This window comes from Pezoporus occidentalis, unplaced genomic scaffold, assembly GCF_034315485.1.
Source record: "Pezoporus occidentalis ecotype Australia unplaced genomic scaffold, CSIRO_AGI_Poc_V1 ctg104, whole genome shotgun sequence".
NCBI lineage: Eukaryota > Metazoa > Chordata > Aves > Psittaciformes > Psittacidae > Pezoporus > Pezoporus occidentalis.
This window is the reverse complement of record NW_026912822.1, coordinates 1,898,777-1,926,194: the sequence shown is the minus strand read 5'-3', so window position 1 is coordinate 1,926,194 and position 27,418 is coordinate 1,898,777. Positions and strand designations below refer to the sequence as shown.

Here is a 27,418-nt window from a genome sequence, read left to right as displayed (position 1 = left end):
GTTCTGTTAATTATTTGGCTAAATAATTGGTGGGTTTTCAATCACGCAGTGGCATAGGTCTTCTGCAAGAAGAAGCTGTTCTATATTCCAGTTGCACACTAAATCAATTTTACAGTTGGTTTATGTAATGGAGTAACACCAGCCCACAAGCATCTGCTTTTAGGGTGCTGCATATTCCTACTCAAACATGTACCAGTCAGTGCAGATCAGATGACAGGACTTCTTCAAGCAGCACCCCACAATTCCTAAATGTTTTAAAGGAGAGGCTATAAATAGGGATTGCCTGATTTAAGTGTGTCTTTTAATAAAGCAGTGGATGTGAGAACCTTGTTTCTGCATAATAATTATAACCCCTTAATTTAGTGCTCATTGCTGTACATAGATTGGTTTTAGTCATAGAAGAAGTGGTTGAAAAATACATAGCTTGGTGTAATTTTCTTCTATGGGAGAATTTTGGTTTTGAAAAAGATGCCATATATAATTTAACAGTTTTTATTCAACAGGGGATGTTTGTTAGCTGCTTGGCATGCTTTGGCAGGAGGTCCTTTATGGTACCATTGCTTCAGTTCCTCTGTCTTGCAAGGAGGAGCAAATCAGACTGCAGTTCTTGTTACTGCAGAAAGATTTAAACTGACACTAATAAAGAATCGCCCATCTTAATGCAGAAAAATATGTCTTACCTCTGCCCCTTCTGGTCCTAAGAATTTAAATACCTAATGCAGGTAACACTGGTCTCAACTCCAATCAGTTCTAACACATCTGCACTTTTGGTTCTCAGCTAACGCACAAGACTTTCAAGTCTTCAAATGTCATTAGTACTAACCACTGAGAAGAAGGACAGACATCAGATCTGTATGTATCATGTAGTAAAAATGAGTCATGGAAGATGTGGCATGCTGTGGAAAGTTTGATCATAGATCAGGCTTAGGAGAACCTTTGCCCATTGATACCTCTCCTATGTATGCAATCATTCACTGGTAACTTTGGTTTCCAGTAAAACATACCCATATATGCATGTGCTTTGACATCAGGCATACAAGATGAGTATGGGTATGACATGGGAGTATCAGATATATGCTAACTGATCTTTATACAAGTGACCAAAAGGATTTGCAGGAAAGATCTGAATTGGGTTGTAATGTTTGGAAGTGGAAATTATTTTTAATTTGCGATGGAATGGCCCAAGACATGAGACTGTGAAGTCTTTATTAATAATTTATTATGCTATCATAGAAGTCTTCATCTGGGAAGCTGAATTCAAGTTTTTTTCCCCATAAAATAATGATAGGTTTTTGAATAACAGGATGTTGAAATACTCTGTGAAAAACTGTTGCATACAAGTGAATACAGAGCAAAATACCCTATTTCACATATATAGATATTAAAACCAGGATTAAACGTATTTTCAGGACTAACATTTTTCCATTTGATTGTTACTGCTGTCACAATTTTACTGCTTGATGCAAGTAATTTTGATTTTACTTGTTTCACTCTAGATCCCCACAGATATCCAGACTTAGTATTCATCTTTTTCCCTCTTATATATAAGTTAGGATAATCTGGCATGTCTGTGAAAGCCTCTGAGAGATCCAACATACTGATGAGAGAGAAGATGGTGACTGGTTTTTATCCTTGAAACCCATGATGTCTACTTCAAGGTATTCAGATGCTTCTGTGTTAGTCCCCCTTTTTAATATCCTCAGAGATATTCCGCTCTCCCTGATAGCAGCATCATTATTTAACAAAAAAAGCAAAAGTGAAAGAATAAATTCAGTCAGAAGCCTGTACTGTAGCTACTTCTGCTCTGTGTCCTGGTAGAGTTCGCTGGTATGAAAAGATTTAATGAGGGAAGGTTGCAGTCCTCCATGCTTGGCAGCAAAGCACAGAATTTCAGAAGATGGACTAAAGTGCAAGAGCATGTATCAAGCCATCGTATCTCTCCAGCTACTTCTGCTGAAAGGACCTCACTGCAGCTCCCAGAATGTTTGAAAACCAACATCAGTCAGTAAGAAAGCTGCTATTTAAGCACCAGTCCTTACTTTAGGGCAACTGGCCAGACTGACTCAGACAGCACAATTTCTCTCTTATTCTAGTAATTCGTGAAGTATTTCAGTCTGAACACTTATGCAAATAAATGTGAATTACTGGAGAGTGCTTTCTTTGTGATACACTGAATGAAATCATCTACTCTGTTAGGATTTTTCCTAGAAAACTGATTTAGCATGATACTTATGCTGAAGGGCGACAGCAGCTTAATCAGGGCAATACTAGTGTAATTTTCATTAAGAACAGTCATTAGCTAATACCATGTATTTATACTGAATATAAAGCTTAAGTTAAAGGGAAAGCACTTACCTCTTAAAACTTCCACTCGGTTTGAAATCCCTGTTGGGTTTAGTGCCAGTCTTTCTTCCTCTCACTTTACAAGTAGTGGGGAACGATATAAAAGAAGGAGTGCCACAGAGAACTCATTCAGAATGGGCCAGAGAATTACAATCAACCCTTAAAAAGTATCCTTGACATCTGTCTTTATTGTCCATTTTAAACAGGTTGTTTAAATGATGCACAGGTTTTTATTATTTCATTGGTTATGGTTGTATTCAGGACCACATTTTGGGAACAAGTTGCAAATAGAGTTACTTCCAGTATTTTTCCACCTTTCAGTCCCATAATGTAGTTATGAAGTTTTATACCCAGCTTTTCATCTGGAAATACCAGTGCACTGAGATCACTCTCAAAGGAAATATTGTATTCTTATGTAAAATACTATCTCCACCTTACAAATAGGGAAATGAAAGCACAGGGAAGAAAAGGTACTTTTTTTTTCACCCTGAGGTTATCCAGTAGAGAGTTGACAACATCAGGAGTAGAGCTCAGGTCTGTTAAGGTCAGTGGTTTCTCTTAAAACTGCATGTTTAGCAACTGGAAAAGCAATTGCTTAATACTTTAAAGTTTTCACCCTCACATTTGCTAAGCTATGGACTCTACTTCCCTGAGGCCAATTTTAGAATAGTTTACTGCGAGTATCTTCACCTGTGAAAGGGGGAGTAAAGTTTCTGACATTTGCCTGCAGTATAGGTGCTCAGTTGGCACTTTTGTGTTCAGGAATTTACAATATGCTGTGTTCAGTTCCGGGTCCCTCCCTGCAAGAGAGACATGGAGGTGCTGGAGCGGGTCCAGAGAAGGCCAAAGGAGCTGGTGCAGGGCCTGGAACACAAGTGTGATGGGGAATGGCTGAGGGACCTGGGGGGGTAAGTCTGGAGAAGAGAAGGCTTGGGGAGAGGGGGGGGACACCTTATTGTTCCCTACAACTGCCTGACAGGAGGTTGTAGTGAGGTGGAGTTGGTCTCTTCTCCCAGGGAGCAAGTGACAGGACAAGAAGAAATGGCCTCAGGCTGCGCTGGGAGGATTAGACTGGAGCTTAGGAACAATTTTGTCACTCAGAGGGTGCTCAGGCATTGGAACAGGCTGCCCAGGGCAGCGGTGGAGTCACTGTCCCTGGAGGTATTTAAAAGATGTGCAGATGTGGCACTTAGGGAACCATGGTTTAGTGGTGGTTTATGGGTCAATGCAATGATCTTAAATCTCTTTTCTAACCTAAGGAATTCTATGGTTCCATGATTAAATATAACAAGTAGATAGGGCTTTATGCTGGAAAATCTTGTTTCTAATCATAATCTTGATGTTTGAATGCGTAAGATTTTTCACCTACAACATGTTTGTTAATAACGTGTTTCATATGCCTCTCTTGTTTTACTTTTTATCTTTGATAATTTCCTGCAACAGCATTTTCTTGTTAAAGTCTCTGACCCGGGTGGGAAAGGGCCAATTTGAGTTAGGGAGATAGCAATTCAGCATGCAGAGAAAAAGACCCAAAGAGAACAGAGGGAAAGCTACATTCATGATACATCTGGACAAGGAGATACTGCTGCAAAGCAGTGTGTCTGCGTTAATTCCAGGTGAACTAGTTGGGTTGCCAGAAGCAGTATAAGTGGTTTGACTCAAACTGTGGATTGGATTAGGTAATGTAGTTCATAGCTAGACTTTGCATTTCACTGCATTGTACTTCTGTTGATGAGGCAGAGCAATAGTAACGTGAGCTTTAAGTGTGAAACGATGCACTCTAAAAAGCATTCTCTCAGATTTAAAAAAGAAGCCTGCTACAGATCTGTTATTGTTAATTTTATAATGTCTTGATAAGAACAAAAATCTGATATATTTATGTGTATATGAATCAGTAATATGTACAAAGATATTTAAGATGTATCCTGCTGAATTTTTGTGTTAATTCATGTATCTTTTTTCACAGGCAAAAAAAAAAAACAGGGAAGAAGAGATCAGTCACAGTTGCATGTGCTTCAGCCTGCTGGTGTTGGTGCTTTCATTAGAACAGTGGCAAGTCAGCATGACTCCTTTTGTTTTACAGAAAGCAAGAAGAATTGAGGTTAATTAGAGGTTAATTAGAATTTAATTGGTAGTTCTTTTTTTCCCCCTCTTACTCCTGGTGATAACAGGAATCTTAGAGTCCTTGACTGTGATGCCAACAGATTGGGCAGGCCTGGTGTTGATTGCTACTGCCAGCATGAAAGTGGTGCTGCAGTTCTGCAGCTCCAGTTCTTAATCAATGAGGTAAGGACATACTTACTCAGATTCTTCAGTATGAATTTAGTTCGATAAGTCAATTCATGTCTTGTAATTGAGTGATATAACTTTCACATTGACAAATTGTGCCAACAAATAAGTGGCATACCTCCAGAGGAGATTCACCATACAGCCTTTTAGAAGATTATTTATGGGACTGCATGCAGGGAAAGTATTGCCTTCATATACATCAGTATGAAGTACTGAACAAAAGGCAGTTAATATATGAATGTGTTCATGTAGATGTAAAATCCATTAAATTACTAAATGTGCTGCACAGTCCTGATTCGAATAGAAATTAATAAATGGGATAAATCTTTCTGTGGAAATATATTGATGGTTATTGGTTGAAAATTCAATATTTGGGAATATGCTACTACTTGAAACAGGGAAAAGCAATTGAAGGGGTCATCAATCAAGCCAGCATGCTTAGTTTTTGCAAGTGGTTTGTGAAAATCAAGTTTAGACAACATGAAGAAACAGTGACAGATTATAGCATGCTCTATGCAGAAGATCTCTAGAGATGGTAACAGTCAAGGGACTTTCTGGAGCATATAGACCGGTTTTGTTTTTTTTCCTAGAACCTCTTAGCTTGTCCAAATGATAAGCTAGTCGTAGTTCAGTTTTAATTCATTTTTCTCCCATGAAATAAGGGAAAAATTTTGATAGTTTCAAGTCCTCTTTCTAAGCATGGACATCTTAGAGCTTCTCAGTAAAAAAGTTCTAGTTTTGCAGTTTTTTAAACCTGAGAAATTATTTTTTTTTTATACCTTTGTTTGGAGAAACTGCCTGAACCACAGAAACTGAGGAGGTGGGACTGAAACTTCAGAAACAGTCCAGTGGGATTCTTTAGAGGAAGGCAGAGATGAAAACGGGGAGGCCAAGCTTTGCATCATTGTTCTTTCTTTTTATTAGGTGATCCCTCGAACCCCTAATACATAAGATCAGTTTGATTTCTGTGGTGGAGATTCTCTCTGACACTGGTCCAAACTGGAGATGAGAATTAAAGCATGGATTATACTGAATTAGAGAAGTCTCACCTGCATATGTCAACATTGAAAAGTTGCTAGGATTAGGAAGGAAATTCAAGATGCAGAAAGAGAAGTTTATGGGTCAGTCATAGTTGATATGAACTGATTTTTTTTCAGTTACATCCTCACCCTTCCTCAGAATACAGCATTGCCTTCTGTTTGGGCAATATCTAGTTCCTCTCTGCCATAATAATACACAGGGATGGATCTTTTGTATTAGAACTGATCTGAGGTGTAAATGTAATAAATCACTGCAGCAGCTGTAGGGAGCTGCCTCTGCAGTCCATTTTCACATAGCGTCACTGTTCCATGGTGAGAAGAAAGATAGTAGAAAGGAGATAGAGTAACTTCACATCAAGCTGCCCAGGCAGGTAGAGGTCTGGACTTTGGAAGATGCCCATTTTGGGGGCACCAGAAGCAGAACCAGTCTTCAGAGTATTTATTATCTGTGATAAAGACTCTCCTTTTGTCTACATCTCTTACTTTTTCCTAGGTCTTCTCCCTCTGCTACCTGACCCTGTGTTCTTGCCTGCATTTTCTTTTCACAGTTCCACTTCTGAGTTTCATGTTGTCTTGATAGGGTTGCTGAACTGTGCTTGGCACCATCACTTGTGTGACAGTGTGTGCACTAACCCCTTTATCCTTTAGATACCCTTCACACTCACCTTTTAAAGTAAATGTTGTCTGTTCTCCATTTCGTTATCTCTATGCTTATGTGGAAATACATGAAAGTTCCCATGTACCTTCACATGTAACCTTACTATAAAGCTTTAAATTGATGGAGTTTTGATTTAACTTTGGCTGAACTGGAACTCATTTAAAGCATTTACACTTACCAGATCAATTCAAATTGACTGTTATTTACAGTAGAATATGTATTTTTTTTCTAGAAGAAAACAAACATTTTCCATAAACTGTATCATTTTCTATGGGTAGATCATTACCAGTCAGGATCACTGAAAAATAAGGCAGGATCTGCAGAAAAGTAATATGTTGTGCTGTATTTTGTGTCTGCTCTAGGGTGCTTTGGTCAGTGCAAGTGCAGATGATGCACTTCATTTGTGGAATCTCCGACAGAAGCGACCAGCTATCCTACATTCTCTGAAATTTAACAGGGAAAGGTAAGATTCTCTGACAAAATAAATGTATTATTTTTTTCAAAAACCAAGCTTACTTTCTGAATTTCTGATAATAGACACTTATTAGTTTGTCTTTCTAAGGGTAATCTAGTTTTCCATTGTTAGAGTCCTGTTTCCATGGAACAAAACCTCACTTTCTCTTCCTGCACCCTTCTCAGAACTAGACAAATTTCGTCCGCTTTTCATCAAAATGTTTTTCATTTTACCTTCTTTTTGCATTAACTGCTATGACAGTTAGTGTATTTGTTTTCCTTATGACCAAACACAAGCCCTGTGATCCTTTCAGCTGACTTCTTGTTCAGTTCTAGCCAGAGTGCCTCAGCTGCCTGTATTAGGGAAATAATTATTTTCTTTACCTTGAAAGCGTTTTAAGTTGTAAAATACTGGAAGTTGGGCAGAAATAAATTGTGGGTTTGGGAAACTGGCAAATGGCAAATGAATCAGAGACTGCTTCTCTAAATTCTGTTTTATCAGTACCTAACTGTAGAAATCCCTACTGATAATAAGTTAAATGAGTGGTTGTGATTTTCAAATTCAACCAGAAGCTGAGCAATTGAGTCTGTATTTGGTTACCCAAGTAAAACCTGGTGCAATATTATGGAGTTTGAATGCTACCTATCTACTAATAATACGAAAAAGTTCTATGTTTCTATTAAGGAATTAGGTCAGCAGAGCAAGATTCAGTGCAGAAGTGCAGCAGTTGAGAGTCCTTGGGCAATACAGTTATTCTGTAGTTCATCTTTGGCATGGACCTTTTTGAAGTTTGAATACATAGATACATAATAATCTAGAAAATATACATCCTGATTCCAAATTAATATAACCTATTGCAAAAGTATATGCAGTGTTTTGGGACTGTGTGGGGGGAAGATGAAAAACTAAAATGCTATGTCCATATGCTAGCTGCTTCTGAGCAGTCAGTTATCATTTTACACACGTTGAAATATTTTCATCTTGGTATTCTTACCATGCAGGTACATTATCCACAGCTTGTCACTGATAAATCTGACTTGTAGAATTTATTGCAGTACATCCTGGTCTAGCTCTCCCAGCCAGCAACTTGCTATACAACCTAAGGGATCAATACTTATAAGAATGCAGTGTCTGTTCAGCAGTTTGCCTGTTATTTCTCTTCAGAGACACTAGCGTGGTATCTTGGTCAGAATTTTGTCAGAATTTCTTGATAAATTAAAGTCACACACATTTAGGCATTGCTGAGAGCAACGTTTGTGGCATCACATTTGTCTAAATCTTCTTTTGCTTCTGACAGCCTAAAAAATGGGGAAAATATTTGGAAGCAAGTTATTTGGAATACTGGAAACTGCGCATAAAGGCAAATTTAGTGTAATGACATTTTTGAACTGAGGTTTTTAATCAGGTATGAGGACGTAGTTATTTGGAGCAAATGCATAGCCAGCTGTACGGCCTTTTATCAAAGTCTCAGTGTAAGTAAATATAACTCATAGTAAGTTGTAAGTAAAAAAAACAAATATTGTTTCATGCATATTTTAAGTAACTGTTACAATCACTGCCACTTAAATAACTTTTATTAGCATGTTAGCAAATACCCTGATACACCTCCATATAATATTATCAAGGCAGCAAGTACAGTTTTAAATTAAAAAGGAGTTTTCAAAAGCATGAAGAAATAACTTTGTAGGCAGTTCTGTTTTTCTCAGTATTGACTAGCACTGACCTGAGTTTCTGGGGTTTTGTATTCAGGCACTTGGCTCCAGAATGAAACCTTTTCATTTTTCATAGAATCATAGAATGCTTTGGGTTAGAAAGGACCTTAAGATCATCCAGTTCCAACCCCGTGCCATGGGCAGGGACACCTCACACTAGATCGTGTCACCCAAGGCTCCGTCTAGCCTGGCCTTGAGCACCACCAGGGATGGAGCGTTTGCAACTTCCTTGGGCAACCTGTGCCAGTGCCTCACCACCCTCACAGTAAAGAACTTCTGCCTAATATCTACCCTGAACTTCCCCTGTTTCAGTTTGAACCCATCACCCCTTGTCCTATCACTACAGTTCCTGATGAATTGTTCCTCTCCAGCATCCCTGTAAGCCCCCTTCAGATACTGGAAGCTGCTATGAGGTCTCCACGCAGCCTTCTCTTCTCCAGGCTGAACAGCCCCAACTTTCTCAGCCTGTCTCAGGTGCTCCAGCCCCTGATCATCCTCGTGGCCTCCTCTGGACTTGCTCCCACTGCTCTGTGTCTGAGGACACCAGAACTGCACACAGTGCTGCAAGTGGGGTCTCACGAGAGCAGAGTAGAGGGGCAGGATCACCTCCATCCACCCACTGCTCAGACTTTTGATTTTTATTATGTTTTCTGTTAATATACATACCAATTAATTTCAATCTAACTCAATTTTCTAAGCTTGATTACAAATTCAGGATATAAAACTCAACATCAGCCTTTGGGCAAGTAGCAAAAAAGTAGGGCTAAAATCCTAATTCCCCCTCTCATTAATTTCGAACATTTCTCTGTATATATGCCTAACAGAACTAAGTCTGAAAGAGAGTTTCCTCTTTCTTCTGAATATATTTTTGTGCTAGAGCACAGAAGTTATAAATTATGTGATGCTCAGAGAAATGGCTAATAATGATGCCTTAACTAGAAGAAATTTGGGGCAAAATGGACGTATGGGAATTGGGGAGGCTGATAAGATTAAAAAATCAATTTTCTTCAAGAAATTCCAAGGTTTGTTCTTCCAAAACTTAAGTTTTATTTGGTGTTGGAACTGTTAATATTTTATTTTAATCCTCTTGCAGGGGGAGATGAAGGGGAGGCAAGATTTATGCTGAGGAGAGATGGTCTTTGGTCTTAAGTTTGTGACGCAATGAATGGGTTGGTTTTGATGTTTCTTAAGTAGGGAGAAATGCTAGTTGGCAGAGAAGAGGTTTTAATACTGGTTCATGTTTTCAGAAAGCAGCTGTTGAAGAAGGCCGTGCAGTTTAGACCGTCAAAGGCTGTATTAGTCCAAACTCTTGATTAATTTGACCTAAGTTAATCAGATTTCATGTAGAATCATTTTATTCAGAGGGTTTAAAATATTTGATGCATGAACCATACAACTTTTAGATTCTGTTAGATGGATGAGTGCTGCTTAAGTCTTTGGCTATTACTCACTGCACCAGTCTTCATACGGTTGAACTGTTTAAATTGCAATTTGCTTCTGCTTCTTGACGTTTAAGATTGCAGGATGATGGGCTAAAACCCTGCTCTTAGCAGTGTTGCTGTGTATGTTTATTCAACTACTTGCGTCAAATTTTGCCAAGTGTATACATATATATATATATATTTCTCCTTTTTTTTTTTTTCCACAAAACTGCAAACCATATTTGTTCTTTAAGTTTTGGTAAAAACTGGTGCAGAGTAAAGACTCTTTAATGCAGCACAGTGGTTATATTTCACTTATCATGTAGCATCCACTGTTAAGACCCTGAATGGTTTAGGAATAGTAATTCACTAAGAAATGCTTTTTTGTAGCCATGAAGTCATACTTTGCAACCTCTCCAGATATTATTTTTCTTCTTGTGACCTATTGTTAAACTAATGATGGTGCAACATAAGTATTGTTAACTTGTCTCTCCTTTACAAAGTGCCTCTTTGGATCAGGCATAGAAGGAATCCTGAAGGATGAGGCATAATGGCAAACGTATTTTTGTTCTACAGTGTAGGGCTCTGGACTTTTTAGCAAATTATATGGTTTTGCCTGATATCACAATACAAGGTTGCAATCTTTCATTTTTATTGCTGCAATTGGAACGGTATACAATGCATTAAGAACCTTAAAGAAAATTTAAATGTAAGCAGTGCGTTTCAGTGCTCAGCTCTGTGCCAAGAGCTGTAATGATAACAGTTACTCAAAGAGATGCTTGACAGTAGCATATGACTGATAATGTATGATTTGCCTTTCCGTATACAAGTGGAATGGACAGGTAAAATTTTTTAACCTCTGGAAAGAATGTACACGAATCACTTTGGTATTTTTGAAGGTTAACATTATGGTGACATTCCTTATGTTAATTCCTGCTTTCCTGATGTCATAGGAGATGCCATATTCATCTTCAGTAGACATTTTAGGCAAAATAAATAACTCAGCTACTGTAACTGTCTCTCTCTGACGCAAAGAACCACTGGAAACTATTATAGGCCTTAGTTATTTTTAACATAGTCAGAGCAGACTTCAGCAAGTATAGATTTAATTATACACCAGTTCACATAGCTTTCCCATATAAGATTAGTGCAACTGGGACAGGAGAAAACAGCAAGGATTACAGTGTGAAATCCAAACCCTTTGGGCCTGCATGCTCTTGTTTCACTTAGGAACACAGCTCATCTCCTGTCATTCAGAAGCTGAGCTAGTTCATTTGTGTTCACTGATGTAGGAAATAGCCCTCCTCTTTTTCTTCTTCTAGACAGTGCTGATCGGTGCGTTACAAGTGAGCCAGCAGCACTACAGCAGTTTATCCGCTAACTTCTACTCAGCATACATTAAGACAGTTATTTTGGGTCTTTAAATCCATCTGCACATACTGTGCTCTAATGCCATGAAAATACTCTAAGTGCCCTTCTGCAGGGGTATCACAAGGTAACAGAATCTATATAACTGGCTTTGGGGTTCTGATCTCTAACACATTCTTTATAGTGTTGAGGGTATCTTGGCACAGAGGAAGAGGAGCCCTTTAAGTGGGTGACTTTTAAAGCAATTCTCAGCTGTAACTTACTGGTAATTAGAAATCTGACTATTTTGCAGTATTTGAACAAGATAATTGAAAGTATTACTGCAATGCGTGGAATCAAAGAATAAAACCAGGTGTTTTTTGATCTGGTGACTTTTCTGTGGTGTTCTATATTCATGCTTGTTGTATCTTTGCAGGATTTTGTGTTCTGTCTTACTAAGAGCTCACCTCATCAAAATGACAGCAAGAGGCTATTGAGTGAATGACAGTGACTGGCTGCACAGTCTCAGCAGTACCTGTACCTGTTTGCATGTGTGTTAGGGACTTGTGAGTTACTAAACTTAGATGATCTGTCTCCTTGGCTGTTCAAAGAACTGAATTCCTGTGATATCTTGCCTGCTCATAAATGAGCCTCCAGGTTCATACTGTATAAATGTGAACTCTGTTTATGTACTTTCTGACTTGCAGTCAGAGATCTGTCATCAAGCGTGAAAGTAGTTATTAGGTTCAGTGCAGTTGCACAGCCGCAAAACAATCTGATTACATGGTGTGGTGCAGCATTTATCTATTCCAAAGAACCACAGAATTCAAATATGAAGCAGTATTTCACCATGCAATCCTGCCACAGCTTATGGAAAGGATTTAAACTTTCTTGGATTTATAATGGCAAAACCTGAGGAAAGCAAAAGAAGCCATGCTGCTGTTTGACATTCGCTTCCACATCTTGAGGAAGTTCTCACAGAACTTGCTTGTGCAGATGTATTAATTTTTTATTGCCTTATGAAGTGTGTAGTGAAGTGTGAAGACAGCACGGACCTGAAATGCATAAATACATATTAAATATGCGTGGCATGGTCTTGCATCAGCACTTGTCACTTTTGGAAGTATGATGCTTAGGCATTTCAGTAACTGTTTGGTGGGTTCTGTTGGCATGGAGTTAGTTTTCTTCATAGTGGCTAGGCTGGGGCTGTGTTTTGGATTTGTGCTGTTAACAATGTTGATAAAACAGCAGTGTTTTAGTAACTACTGAGCAGTGCTTACACAGAGCCAAGGCCACCTCTGCCTCTCACCCCACCCCACCAACAAATGGCTGGGGGTGCACAAGGAGTTGGGAGGGGGACACAGCAGGGACAGCTGATCCCAACTGACCAAAGTGATATTACAAACCACACGGTGTTGTGCTCAGCATATAAAGCTGGGGGAAGAATAAGGAAAAGGGGGGGACGGGACAGGGGACATTTGGGATGATGGTATTTGTCTTCCCAAGAAATTGGTCCGTGTGCTGGAGCCCTGCTGTCCTGGAGATGGCTGAACACCTGCCTGCCCATGGGAAGCAGTGAATGAATTCCTTGGTTGGCTTTGCTTATGTGCATGCCTTTTGCTTTACCTGTTAAACTGCCTTTATCTCAGCCCAGGAGTTTTCTTATGTTTACCCTTCTGATTCTCTCCCCCATGCTGTCAGGGGCAGGGAGCAAGTGGCTGTGTGATGCTTAGCTGCCAGCAGGGATTAAACCACGATACCGGTTAATGTTGTTTGTGTGCAATTATTGAGCTTGGAAAGATTCCTGAAGCTCACAAAGAGCATGTCTGCTCTATAGGGCTGTGCCTTAGCACTGCAGGGCAGGAAAGTGAGCTTTGTCAAATGTCACTTCAGAAAGACCAAAGACTGGATGAAAAGTTTGTCCAGTGAGACTGACCCAAATCACGTTCATGTCGTTACCACACACCTGACTTCTCTGTTATAAAAACAAAATCATATCTAAAAAATTACATTATATTCTTTTTTTAGGTCTTACATCATGTTATAGAAAATTTCATTGGACATATGACATGTAGGATTGATGAGGGCCATAAGCTCTTCCTGGTAAGGTTGTATGCAACCTAGTTGAAATGATGAACATCTTGGACATAAAAGGAAGCCCAGCACAAGCTTTTTTGGGTTTTGTTCTTCAACACACATCAGCTAAACACTCAACAAAGAGCAAAATTAAAAGCTAAGATTAGCTTGTTGATGGCAAGAATCAGCAGGTTTGATATGATGGATTCCTGAGATTATGCAATTCCACTAAAGGAGAATGAAAACTCACATGATGCCTAAGGTTTTCTTTTTAATGGATCTTAAATAAGAGGGCCTTGTTTGGAGTGGAGCTGAAGGGACCTCCTTGTTGTAGTTCCCTGCAGTTGCAGACTGGACAACTCATATACCTCCCTTTGTATAATGAAGAAGCAGAATATGTTTTGCATCAAGAGATACTGGTCCCTTATGATGCCAGTGAGAAAGGCCCTTGGTCTCTGTAAGTTATTGTTCAAAATGCTGTTTATTAAAGCAAGCACTATAAAAACCAAGAGGATAATATATAGGCTTACATTCCTGTAGATGCTGGGAATCCTGAGTTGTGCTCCATCAAACAGGCCTCCAGTCAGGAGGTTGTGCAGACCCCATCCATAGTTCGGCTTACCCTATTTCAGTCATTCAGGTTATTACAGGATCTTTTAATAAGAAAACAACTGTATTCATTATTTCTACTACCAAGCAGAGCAGAAAAGCCATTCACACTGGAACTTCTTTCTGCACTGTTAGAGAAAGGGAAGGCCATGCAGGTGGTGCAGTCACCAAGCGGGAACTGCCTGCAGGCTTCTCTGTTGCAGCAAACTGATGCATTTATCCTGCGCCCAAGGGGTATGTGCAGCACAGCCCAGCCTGAATGCCACAAAGTATATGCAGCACAGTACCACACAGGCTTGTGCCTACTCCGGTTAGCTGCTGGGTGGATCCCTAACTCCACACACAGTGGTCTCCCAGCCAGCATCGTGACACTATTAAATAACTATTCAAGCTTAAGTCTACTCCTCCTGTTAGGGAAAATTGCTCCATGCTAATTTCATCCTTCTGATGGCAAGAAACCTTCCAGATTCAAGACTAGATTTATCTTTGTGGCTCTGTTATTCCCACTTACGATGATATCCTGGTATCTGCATTGTCATGCATTTTAAATATCTTGTCTCTCCTTTGCAGTTAAACAGCTCATTCATATCCATTCACAACCTGCTTTTTTCTTTCCTTCTTTTTTTTATTATTTTCACTACGAAAATCAAGATTACATGTTTTGCTTTCTAAATTTGTGTCTTCATTCCCTTTTCTTTGGCCTTTCTTCACACATCAGTACTCTCTGACCTCATGATTAGACAAGGAACATGTTCTATATCTGGTCCCATCTGTGCTGTGGAGGTCGCCATTATTACCATTTTCTTTTTTAATCTCTGCAGGAATATGTTTACTGATGCTTACCATAATAACACCTTACTTTTACATGGTTTCATCTTATCACTGCTTGTGGTCTTGCTGAGATTGACTAATACACCCATTACATTTCTTCACTGATGTATATCTAGCTGGCAGGGAGTGCTGCTTTTCAGTGCAAGCCTGTAAGAGCGGAAGCAAAGCAAGACAAGTGAAATTGGAAGTATCTTTTTCCATCACTTCTGTATCATGAATTCCAAGTAGAAGTTCTTACTCTCGGAAGTTTGAGGCCTTGCCCTTTGCATTTTAAATTCCATTATATTTCTTCCACTCTACTTGGGCAGATTATCCTTCCTTTGTCATAGTGTGTCCCTAAAATGTTCCCTTAGTCTTAGTACCAAGATCGTAAAGGAAATGACAAGATCAGCTGTAAACCTAATAATTGTGAATCCCTCAAATATGCAGAAAAATATTTCCTTTTCCAGTAAAATCAGGTGGAAAATAGACATTAAAAATAGAGTTTTATAGCAGCGTTTTTTATAAATGCTGTATTTAATGTTGACATACGCTAGATATCCTACCAAGGGAATATTCTGGAATAGCCTACCTTTGGTAGACCTAGCTTCCCAATTTTACTATAACTTTTCAAAATGTGTCCTTTTGAAACTCAAAACCTTGGATAGTGTGTGGGTTTAAGTATATTTGAGCAAGTAGTGATAATATTATGGTCACAACCTCAGAGATGACAACATGGCTTAACTTTATTTCTCTTGGGTTTAATTTTTTTATGCTTACCTTCTTGGGTAATTGTAATGCAATCTGGGTTGGTGCCACTGCAGAAAAAGTGCTGCAAGAACTTAAGCTGGCTGGTTTAAAAGTAGGTTGGTTTCTCTATGATTAAATTACCCCAGGGTAGATGTCACCTTTTATTGATCCATTGACTGCTTAGAAGAGAAATCAGTTGGTTGCCATTTCCAGGAATATTGAGACCCTTCAGCTGGGAACAATCCTTCTTTTCTAATCTGTACATGATGCAATAAGCTCGCTTTTAATGACAGAACTTCTGGTCATATTTTTCATTCTAGAATATTAAGAAGATCTCTGTTTATATCCAGGTCCAGCCTTGAAGTTAAGACTCTCCAATCTCTTTTTAATGGTGACTTTCACAGCTGTTCTCCAAAGTAATTTTTAGTCCACCAGGATTCTGCCAGTATTATTATTTATAGTTTCATTTCCATTAAAAATGTCCTAAAATGCATTATGCCACAGTATCTGCTTTTATATCTGTTTGCAAAATGACTTTTCTGAAGGCAAATGGAGCTGTTTAACATATTTAAGGCCTATTTTTACACAGCTCTGTACATAAAGGTTCTATTTCCATAATGAGCCTTTCAAATATGCAATAATAACAATGGCACAGTAGATGGTAATTTTATTTTTGGTAACTACTCAGAAAAGTCTCAAAAGCCCAAATACAGTTGCCATGTTACATAGGTTACATACATACCTTCATTTAAAAAGCATGTGTACAGGACTTAAGACATTACAAAGTATTATGAATAATTTGGCAAGTGTTTTTCTGTTTTCATGGTTATCAATAAATAGCAAATCAATTCATGTTTTCCTCATAGCAGTGCATTAAAAGCCCGTTAACAGAAAATGGCTTATATGCTATGAGCCATTGTTATATTCTTAGATATAACAGCTGTATTTAATAGCACAAGGACCAAAAAACCTGAAAGATTACTCACAACCCATCACTTCTACTTTCCCCTATTGCTAAAACTGTACTGGATAGCCTCTACTCCCCCCAGCCCATCCCTGAGCTATTAATTTGACTTTATTTGAAACTTTTTACATAAAATATTTTGGCAAGTACATAAAAGAGTCTGAGATTTGATCTGAGGCTGTGCAAAGTGATCAGGTGAAGGATTTTAAACAAGAACTCCCTCAACTCTAAAGCACCGAAACACTTGTTCTAGCTAGTGGTAGGCCAAATGCGACTAGAAATACAGCAGTTAAAATGTTTAAAAAGTGAAATTTACTTATAGCAGCTAATGAAATAACTTCATGAATTTGCTTTATGTATATGCATGTATGTCAGCGCACATATATGTGTGTGTGCATGTGTGTACATGTTCATAGACACACACACACATGAAATCATCATGACCCATAGAACTACTGGAGAAAACGTGTAACTAGCACATTTAACCTGAGGGCTTAACAACAGTACAAGGAGTTGAGGGCCCTCTGACCTGGCAAACCCACTTTCCCAGTTTGCTTCTCCCCCTGTTGTCGCCCTGGCTGTAGTGTAGCTCCTCCTATTATTTCTATGAGAAAACAGGTATCTCTTCAAAAATCCATTTTGCGAAAGAAATTTGTTTTGTTTTTAGTTCAATAGGGAAGAAAAACATCCTCTGATTGATTTAATTTTTATGTCATCTGGCCACCTCTGATTGCCTGCCTGAGTAACTTAATCAGCTCTTAGCAGTAGACTGGAAAACGTGAGATCATGTGCTGAGCAGTGTGCTTGTTGTTTCTAATGCTTTGTAGAAAATAAAGCATGTTTGTCAGTAGCTTCATGCTTTTTTTGAGAAAACACAAGGTAACATGTTTTCACATAGCAGCTGTGTTGCCAGATTGCTCTAAATCCAGGTTTAGATAGCAAACTTTAAAATGTATGCATCCACACAGCCATACATTGAACAGCCGTGTTTAGCGGCCTTAGTCATAGCAAATGAGAAGTCCAGTACTGTGATACAAAAATGCATCAAGAACTTCATCTCATACATAGCCATAGTAGACAATAGCAAGCAAAAAGATGTCTTTTAAAATGGAAACAGGTTCAGACAGTGTAAACAGACTAACTTATCAGTTGGAATTTTCAGCTTGCAAGTTAGTTACAGGAAATCAGTGGGTTTATTTTTTGAAGCTTTGAAATCTGAGTTTGGAGACATTTTTTGTAGTCCAGTTGAGATCTATTCTTCGCTCTTTGTTACATTAGATTTCCAATCATATATTAAAGCAGTGAAGAACAGGCACCCATTCTGTTGCACTAAGTCATTTAAACCACACCACCCCTTTCCTGCCTATGGCACATGTCAGCTTCAAGCAGAATCCAATGCAATGATGTAGGATACTTTTCCTTCTGTCACAATAAAACTCTGGGCATTATTCCGGTAAATCAGAAATAGAGCTAGTAATGTCAGTGTTGAGATTATCTCATTAAACAGTACATGAGCAGGAAGAGAAGAGAGACTACAGATTGCAGCAAAACAAGGACCATTAATCACAGAGTCCCTGTCTGCTGAAGCATAACAAATGAGAACAGCTGGTCTCCAATAAGTCTACATGATTTTAATTGATGGAAGCTGGTAACAAGTGTATATACATAGAAAAACTAGACACATGAAAAAATGCATTTCAGTATTTCAGTCTTACCCTGATTGTAGAGAGTCGTTCAAAAGAACTTGATCAGTACCGATATAAAATAAGGTTTAAACTATTTTATATTATAAAGTATTATGTATTATAAAATAGTTTATATTTCTATAAAATCATGTTATTACAGTAAGAATGCATGACAAACACAGATTTATGTGTGTTGCAGCAAGCAGGGAATGAAATGGTACCGTATATTTGGTTTGCTTTTCTAACAGGTCTGTAAAGTCAAGCTGCTTAGCAGAAGGCAAATTTCAGGCTTTCATCTTTGAGCTAAGTCCCAGTTTACTTTTTTGAAACTATGGGATTGGGAAGCAAAACCTGCATTTTTGATTTATAGCTTCAGGATGTGAGAAAATCCACCTTTAGGTGGTTTTTTGGTTTGGTTTGGTTTAGTTTTTAATGCAGCTGCCACAAAATCAATGAAAGAAAAGGATCAAAAACTTTCTCTTTTGAGAACGTCATCTCCCTCTTCCATCCTTTGGTTTTTGGCTTTCTTTTGTTACTAAAGAACTCAGTGGCTCTTGTTGTGGTCTGTATTGCCCATCACTGTCACTATGCTTGGTATTACAACTCCATTTTTATTTAACCTTCATAGAACTTAATGGAGAACAAATGAAGTACTACAAATAAGAAATGGTGATTTCACAACCCAGTAAACAAGAGAAAAATCATGTACATTGTCTTTCCCCTAGAAGTGAAAGCAAGAGTCTATTTGCCAACCCTGTTTCATTAATTTGCTCGCTTTACTGATTCTGTCAAACTTCTATTCTTCTTGTTGTTGTATAGTGACCTTGAATTGACGCCAGAATGAAGCCAATGAAATGTATTCTGGTTTCTTCCAGCATCTTTTACTGTTTAAGGAAGCAAGACTGCATTTTATTTTCCTGCCTTTTTTTTTCTTGGATCCAAGTCTGCATGTTAAATCTGTTCAATCCACTGGACTACCATTGTGTACCTTTGGTCACCTTGGGTGACATGGTTTAGTGTGAGGTGTCCCTGCCCATGGCAGGGGGTTGGAACTGGATGATCTTGAGGTCCTTTCCAACCCTAACGATTCTATGATTCTATGATACTAAGATACTAAAGATCTAGCCAGGGAGAATATGCCACTGTCATTGTCAATGATCCTGCTCCCACATGTAAGATGTCCCTATGTGTTTACAGTCAAAACCATAAGAAAGAGTTGACAAAAGTGGGTGTCTCTTTGCTTTGTATTCATCTAAGAGGAAGGAAGGTAATTTTCTGTCATCCTGAAGATTAAACAAATTATTAGTAGTGCAGGCTGCAAACGTTGTCATCCCCTGGCACACTGGGATTTCAAGAGTGACTCTGAAGTTGTTCTGGGGCTCCAGTAATGCCAGGTAACATGATGCAGTGCTGCTGCCAAAGCAGATAGCCATTGAGTCACAGAAGGTGTGAATTTAGATGCCTGAATCTTGTATGATAGGAAGTTATAGTGTAGCTGTATTTGTTATGGCATGTTGAGCAGGCCTGGATGATCTTCCGTGGAGTTGTAAGGTTAGCTGTAAGAGATAAAACTGTTAAACACCAGGGACCTGTTGCATGCTGTATACTTTGACTGTCCTTGTGAATGCTCATGATGACCTCATAAGGTTTTAATAAGTTAAATACATAAGTTCAGTCTTTATTCAAGGGAGTTCTCTGGGTTTACTAATCTAATGAAATGTAACACATCTAATACAAAACCATCCTTTTTCCTGATTTATTAAGTTTCAGTTAACTGTTTGTAAATTATGTTAACACCTGTTATAAATGCTCCCATAGTTGCAACAGTAGCGTTTTGTGTAGCTAAGATAAGCGTTTGTATCTTAAGCCAAATATTTATGGAACGTTGTAAAATATTAACTACACTTGTAATTGCAAATTCATCCAAAACAGTAAGGTCACAAATCAAGAATAGACCTAACTTTAGGCTTATAGGGTTACTTCACCTGTCCAGAAGTTTTGCACGGGAACTTCTAGGTCTTGAAGAAACAGAAGAACAGCCTCATTTTACTCTTGATTGTTTTAATAGGAAAGAAGGAAAATGAGGAGCTGAGTGTACTATTGATATTGCTTCGCTTGCACTCTATAGTTTAGTTTTTAACACTTCAAGGATTAAGAATCAAACCCAGTTTCTAAAAATCAGAATGTTTCAGAATGTGCCAGTAAATCCAAAGAAAAAAGAAGAAACCCAGTTAGACACAAAATATCTTGAGATGTGCATTTCTTAACATTTGACCACTTTTTTCTGCATCTTATATTTCTCTTTCTTATTCTTGTAGATTTTTTCTGTATAATATTTCAGGTAAGGGGCAACATGAAAGTGTATGTATGTCTTAAGCACTTTGAAAACAGCAGTGTGCCACCAGCCAGGTGACATGCCTAAGAAGTTTGCATGAGAATGACTGCATAAGCCTTTTTGCTTTGTCACAACACAATAGCTGCATAAAGTATCAAGCAGCACTATTCAAGCCTATTTGCCTAAAACAAACCTAGAAAGTCAAAATATTTTCTTACCATTTTTTGCAAGTACAATTTATAGAACTGGGGAGGCGTGTGTGTCTGTTCATTATATACAGCCCGCTCAGAAACAGCTAGAGGAATACTTTGCTTTGGATGTATTTATATTGACATTATAGTTTAGAGATGGAATCTGGATTTGTTGTACCTCAGCATTTGGAAGGAATCTTCCATTATTGATGTTATTGAAATCAAGACAGGTATCTTAGTAAATTGTTCTAGTTCAAGCAGTGATTAATTTGCAGGAAACCGATGGACTGTGTAAAGCAAAACAGAGGAGCACCAAATGTATATTTACTGTATCACAATTACCACTGTTGGTGCAAATAATGACTGTAATAAATACTTGTAGCTAAAGCAATATAAAGACAAATAAAACTGTTCTATGAACCAGTTACATAAACTGAATGTGAGATACCAGACTTGAAGGGGACATTGCAAGCAGATGGGTAACACTAGAAAGTAACTGCTGCCACAGATTTGACCCGGTAGTTCATTCATGTTCCTTCATAAGGAACATGTATTGAATTGCCTAATTCATTTACTGTCTCTTTCTTTACATCACTGATCTCTACAGACTACTTTAAGAGGACTAAGCTTAAGTAATGTATTCAAGTGGTCCTTCTGTTTGCAAGTGTTGAAGTTCAGCCAGGAAATAGGCACAGCAGCATATGAGCTAAATGATGACTTGTTTCACAGTGTTTAATTGTAAATAGTTTGTGACTTTCATTTATAAACTAGAATTTATTGTTAAATATGATTCACTGAGTAGTTATAAACAGAGCAGTCACATTCAGCTCCTGACTAATTTGATGGAAAAATAGAACTAAGTTCTAATTATTACACTCTTCATTAGATATTCTTCACCTACCCATGTCTGTCATAAACTTTAATTGCAGTGTATGCACTATATTCTTAACACAACTAAGAATATTTGAGCAGTCTGTATAATGCCCAACTGGAAAAAAAACAGATATGGAAATAATCATGCAGTATTTTGAAAACATAATTTATTCTTGTGTTCAGATACCCCTAAATAACAATGGGCTTTAATAATCCAACGCTTTTGTTATGCTGTCATCATGACTGATGATGCTAGCAAAAAATAGATGTTAAACAGAAGGGTTTTCTTAATGTAAATTGAAACTAAATAGCACTATTAAAAACCAGGTGGACCACAAGAATCAGTCTCAAAGGCATGCTTAGTTCATTCACCATCTGCTGGGATCTGTGTGAGTGGCTACTATAAATGTTTTAATGATCTAGTGTGGTATGTGGAGAAACTCATTTGAATAGGAAAAGACTTCATGTGGTGATAGAGTATCACCAAGACCCTGAAAGGAAAAGCTGCCCAGGTGTACTGAACTGCTATATACTTCATTTTTTCTATGGTGTTCAAGGCCAGGTTGGACAGAGCCTTGGGTGACATGGTTTCGTGTGAGGTGTCGCTGCCCATGGCAGGGGAGTTGGAACTGGATGATCTTAAATTCCTTTCCAACCTTAACTATTCTATGATTCTATGACTCTCAGTCCTGCCAGTTAATAATTTAAAATACTTCTGTATTCTGATGTCAGCCCTAGAGACTGCACATACACTTCAAGTAAATTAAACTAAAACTTTAACACTGGAAGTCCTAATAATGGAGTTCATCTTGGATTTCTGCCTTCCTAGGACTTCCTGGTATATAGTCACTCAAACAGGCCATTCTGGGGGGAAACACTGTTATCATTACTATGCACAAACCCAGCTCATGTCTGTCTGAGGAACTGTACAACCAACTGCTGCAAAAACATCACATGATATGGATGTCAGACTGCATGGATTGCTGCTGTTGCACGTGTCTTTTACATGTCCTAGAGAGCTGATGAGCTCCAAATTTGTACATAGTCCAGGAAGAAGAGTAAATACCTCCAAAAGCCAAATAGCTTGTAATTTACATGTTTGCTTGATCTACTGGAGACAGCTCCTTTTCTTCATTGTCTGTAGCTTTACCCTCTGCTTCTGTATAGGCACTTGAGGTCAGCTACAAATTATTTTGCTTGAGTATCTGTCTAAATCTTCTTGTGTGCATTTCATGGCTCAAAGCAATAATCTCAGCTGTAACATTTGTTTGTTAATGGACAGAAAAGCAACCTGACCCTTTCTGAGAATTCAGGAGCCAGAAGCCCCCTCAGATAGGCCAGTCTGCCTTCAACCACTGGAGAAGGAGGGGCATTCAATGAGTCTGGTCTTCTTTGTCAGTAAGGACTTTTCATAGTAATTTTGTTTAAAAATACCAAAAGGTTAAGGGACTAGCAAGGGATAAATAAGTTGTGTGGAAATAATGTGTGCTTGCTCCTGGAGGGAGAAGGGGACTGTATACAGAGTTAGGAGGCACCCTTGGCAGCTGTAGTTTTCATTGCTGGGGATAATAAATCCTGCAGAAGTCAAGAAGGAAGGGAAGGGAAGGGCTTATCTAGTGTTTTTTCTCTGTGGTGAATTTTTGTTGAGGGCTACACAGGCCACAGATTCCTCTCTATAAAGACCTGCTTTGAACAGAACATCAGCTAGTCATTGGCTAGTACCAGGAGGATGGTCAGTCTATCAAGTGGCAGTGCCAAGAAAACAGCTTGTGGTGATGACCAGCTGAGGTAAGTAACATAAATTAGTGGAGAGTACTGCAAGCATCAGAAGATGCTGGAGTTTCCTTAAGCTGGGAGGGAGCTGTAATCACTCTAATGAAAGGGTAGGCTTTTGGTATACATAACCTTCTTAAGAAGGTGATTAACTTTCTCAGCAGGTGAGCTCATCCATGCTGGGACAATGCATTGTAACTTGGGTGTAAGACAGTGCCCGTAACTTAGTGCTCACTGAGAGAAGGCAGCTGAGCCAGGACTACAGCTAGTGTGCCTTGCAGCTGAGTTTGCTTTCTGTCAGCTACTCATGTTCCAAGTTCACCCTCCTTCATGTTTTGTCTTCCTCGTCTGTGAATTTGTGAGATTCCCATCTTTTCTGAGCATGTGGATGGTGCAGTTTGTCCAGGTAGGATTATGAGTGGAGTTCAAACTGATGGGATTTTTTTTAGGGACTTAAAGAAACAGAACCCTTTTGCCAGTCAATGCTGGACAGAAGGACTATACATACTGCTGTCCTTACTGAAGGTTATCTGTACAAAGGGAAAAAGCATAGTATAAATTTATTTGCAGTTTTTATATCAAGGAATGAGCAGTTAAATAATTACATTGGAAAAACTGTCCATCATTTGGACAAAAATACAGTTTCTTCTCCCTGCTTTTGCAGCTCTCTCCACTCCCCACCAGGAATAGTGTTCCAGGGAAATTCTTCATACTAAAAACAGAAAAAGAATTAAAAAAAAAGCAAGAGCAGAAGGAAGAGTTCTCAACATTATCTCATCTTTTTCTTAGAGCAACAAGCTTAGGGTAATAAAGATGTTTTCAGGCCACTTTACTAATGTTTCAGTGAATGCAGCAGTCTCAGTTATTATAACATTGCAGTATTCTACTCGTATGCAGTGAGGTTTTCTGGTCAGAGCTGTGAGACTGTAGAGTGCTGTGGTTTTCTGAGAAATGTACCTTTTCAAGAGCTGCTGGTCAGAATATGTTCCTTTTGACAAAACCTCTTTAAGTTATTCTGTTTTCTTTCTTATTGCTTACATAAATTCAGAAGTGTTTTCAGGATTTCTGCTAAAGAGTCTTTGCTTAAAAAAAAATCAGATTTAGATGTTTTGTTTGTCAACTATTGCTTATTTTACATTAAATTTTATATGCAGTTTTGTGCTTTGAATACATTGGAAAATTGATACAATATTCCAGACTGTTTTGGCAGCGTAGGAACACCTGTTTTGGTCTCAGTCCATGTTTTTTACTGTTTCTTATAATGATCAATGGCATTCATATTGTGGTTTGCTGATAAAAATGTGTAATATCCACATTTCTGGCTGGCTTTCTGTTAAGTGCTTAATGCTAAGCAAATTCTCAGGTCTCCATTAGTTGGGGTCCATGTTATCTCAATCAGATTGACAATCTGATTAAATTTTGGCAGAAGCCCTTCATAGTGGCATAAATCACCACAACCCCTATCTTCTTAAAGAGAAAAATAGCCTTTCTTTCTGGCTAATTGACTGGATTTCGTGAAGGTATCAAAGTACATCCTAATTGGCTTGTGGTATAGATGACTAATAGAAGGATACCTTTCATCCACCGTGAAAACTACAGTATGAGAGCTCATTGTTTTTTCTGGAAAAAATCCTAATGCAGTTTCAGTACTTACTGAAATGGAATATGTTCATTAAAAATCTGAGTCTTGCTTCAAAGCTTTCAAACCTCAAAGTCAAGTTAATATTTTCTGTAAAAGTGAAGAGTCAATAATACATAAAGCAGTTTGCATTTAATTTATGTAATGTAAAAGAAAACTACTAGAGAGCAATACGTAGTTTTCTGAGAACCGGAAAATCATATGGATTTGGTGAAGCCTAACAGCATATGTTAAAATGCTTAGCAATCCTTGTTACAGAACTGTATTGTCTTTAAGGGAATAGCATTATAAGCTCAAATATTGCAAAAGATGGTATTTGATAATATCTCATAACAGTTTGGGTAAACAATGAAGACTCATAGGGTAGTTTTAATTGTGGGAGAAGGAATATGCAGAACACTTCCTGCATATTCATGGCTGTCCCATGAATCTTTCAGAACAAAATGAAATTACTTAAGAGGAAGCAGCTGAGCTCAAGAAAACAGGAAAATTTGTGATCATTTTCTTCATTCTTTAGCAATGCCTAATTCTCTTCTGGTTCTTCAGACTATATATCCAGACTTAACTACCTACTGGTGCCTGGGATTCCAGAGAGGCCAGTAGGAAAATAAGTCTAGTAACTGATGGGCAGTAGTTAGTACTTTTGCTCTTAGTGTAGGACCTTGCTCTTGAAATACTATGTTCTTGAAATTTTCAGCCTAAAGCAGACAAAAGGGGGACGCGCAGGAGCTGGGAGATGAGACTTCCATTTAGTCTGATGGTTGCTGTTGCAGTACATGCTAGAGATCATAGCCTCCAAGCAGATTTATAAAAGGGAAACAAGCAGACCAAAGCAGCCTCATATGGGGTCTGAGGTGATTTTGAGTTGGATTCAGTCTTGCAGTTTGGAGACCAAGTTTTCCACAGTACAACATACTGGCTTGTGAATGGATTTATCAGAGGACTAAAATGAATATGGTTCTGGGTGCACTTGAACCTGCTTATGTCTGATGACATAACTGCAGGAATTTGGAATAGCAGCATTTTAGTCAACTAGGGTTCACTTTGTAACTCATAAGTTGTTTGTCAGTCACTCGACAGGTACATTTTCAACACTTCCAAAGTCATGAATATCTTCTCTTCCTGTAACTTAACAGTTTGCTGCAAACGAGTGCTGAATGAGCATCAGTGTGAAGTAGCTAAGAGGATTTATCTGAGGGAGCAGGAAAGTTTTTTGCATGGGCTGGGACCTAACAGAGTATGCATTTGCTTTGGAGTGCAAGACAAAAAAAGAAGCAAAGCAAATACAGATATACAAGAAAGAAAATATATTTGGACTAAATATCAAACTAAGCAGACGTGTAGCGAATGGTGTGTCTGGAGAGAAAGTAAAAGAAGTCGAGTTGTTTAATGAGAAGGATGAGGAAAGATGTGAAAATTGGCTTCACATTTGTAAAACTACAAAGCTACGAAGGGCAAATTGTTCTTAGCATCTGGGAAGAATAAAGCTAACAGCTTTAACTCCAGCAAGGAATATGTAGGTAGCCTATACATTCTGAAGTTCTCCCTGTCAGTCATTTGTCGATCTGACTGCACCCACAATGTAAGTACTAAGTTGCTGTTGAAGGCATTTCATTTATTCGTACTAAGCTGTACCGTCGTCAGAGCAATTCTCTTAATAGAACTTGGTTCTCTTTCCACTAAGAGCACTGGAATTACTGCCAAATTTAGACAACTAATGATAAAACATAACACTGTATAGAGACATAGAACAAAGCCTATATGATACGTAAGTCTCACTTTAATCAACAGAACAAGTTTTCTGTGAAGGGTAAAGCCATATTCTGGAGTCATGAGTCAGTAATAGTTTTCCCATAAATGAGGATGTGAGGTCTGTACATTTCAACTGTGTGATACATATGGCAAAAGTAATAATTTCTCACCTGAATTAATTAAAGATGTTCTGACACATGATTAGATACTTGGAAAACTGCAGAACTATCCAAATCCTGTGTAAAATCTGTTTGGAATCTTACTGTTTGTTGAGAGTACCTTCCAGGGAACAGTTACAGAAAGTATGTGAAATGTATATACATAGTGAACCCTTTAATTCAAAGGGTGACAGATGTTCTACTCAGAGGACTTTATATGACTGAGAGAGCCACATCACTGGAAGACAGCCAGCACCCTTCTCACTCCTTTCTCATTAGTTCAGAAAGATCACTGTACCATGAGAATAAAAAGTTGAAATATCTGTGTTCTTAAATAATGTTTGTGCATTTGTGGGGGAGGAAGGTGTTGAGGATAAACGAGTTTTGTATAGAAAAGCTAGAAATAGACTGCTTGGGGAACTGAATGATAAATATCATAACGTACGGCATACCAAGCAAAGTACCTGCGTGAATGTGCGTAATATCTATATAATAACTAGAATATCAAACCTGAACCTACTCATTTATCATCTGTGAAA

General features: G+C 38.3%; 2 protein-coding genes across 10 annotated transcripts in view; one reads left to right on the top strand and one right to left on the bottom strand.

Moving 5' to 3' along the window:
- HGD (homogentisate 1,2-dioxygenase) overlaps positions 1-27,418 on the bottom strand; it is a 339,522-nt gene that overhangs the window by 209,917 nt on the left and 102,187 nt on the right. The gene's annotated exons all lie outside the window — the stretch shown is intronic.
- The window catches only part of STXBP5L (syntaxin binding protein 5L), a 190,148-nt gene that overhangs the window by 64,981 nt on the left and 97,749 nt on the right, over positions 1-27,418 (top strand). For 8 of the 9 annotated variants that reach the window (XM_062618662.1, XM_062618680.1, XM_062618688.1 and 5 more), the window contains exons 3-4: positions 4,548-4,629; positions 6,693-6,793. In XM_062618662.1, the coding sequence (XP_062474646.1) occupies positions 4,548-4,629; positions 6,693-6,793 (183 nt within the window). Of the gene's footprint in view, positions 1-4,547; positions 4,630-6,692; positions 6,794-23,251; positions 23,346-27,418 lie in introns of those variants that run through there. The other variant, XM_062618733.1, reaches the window with a different exon arrangement.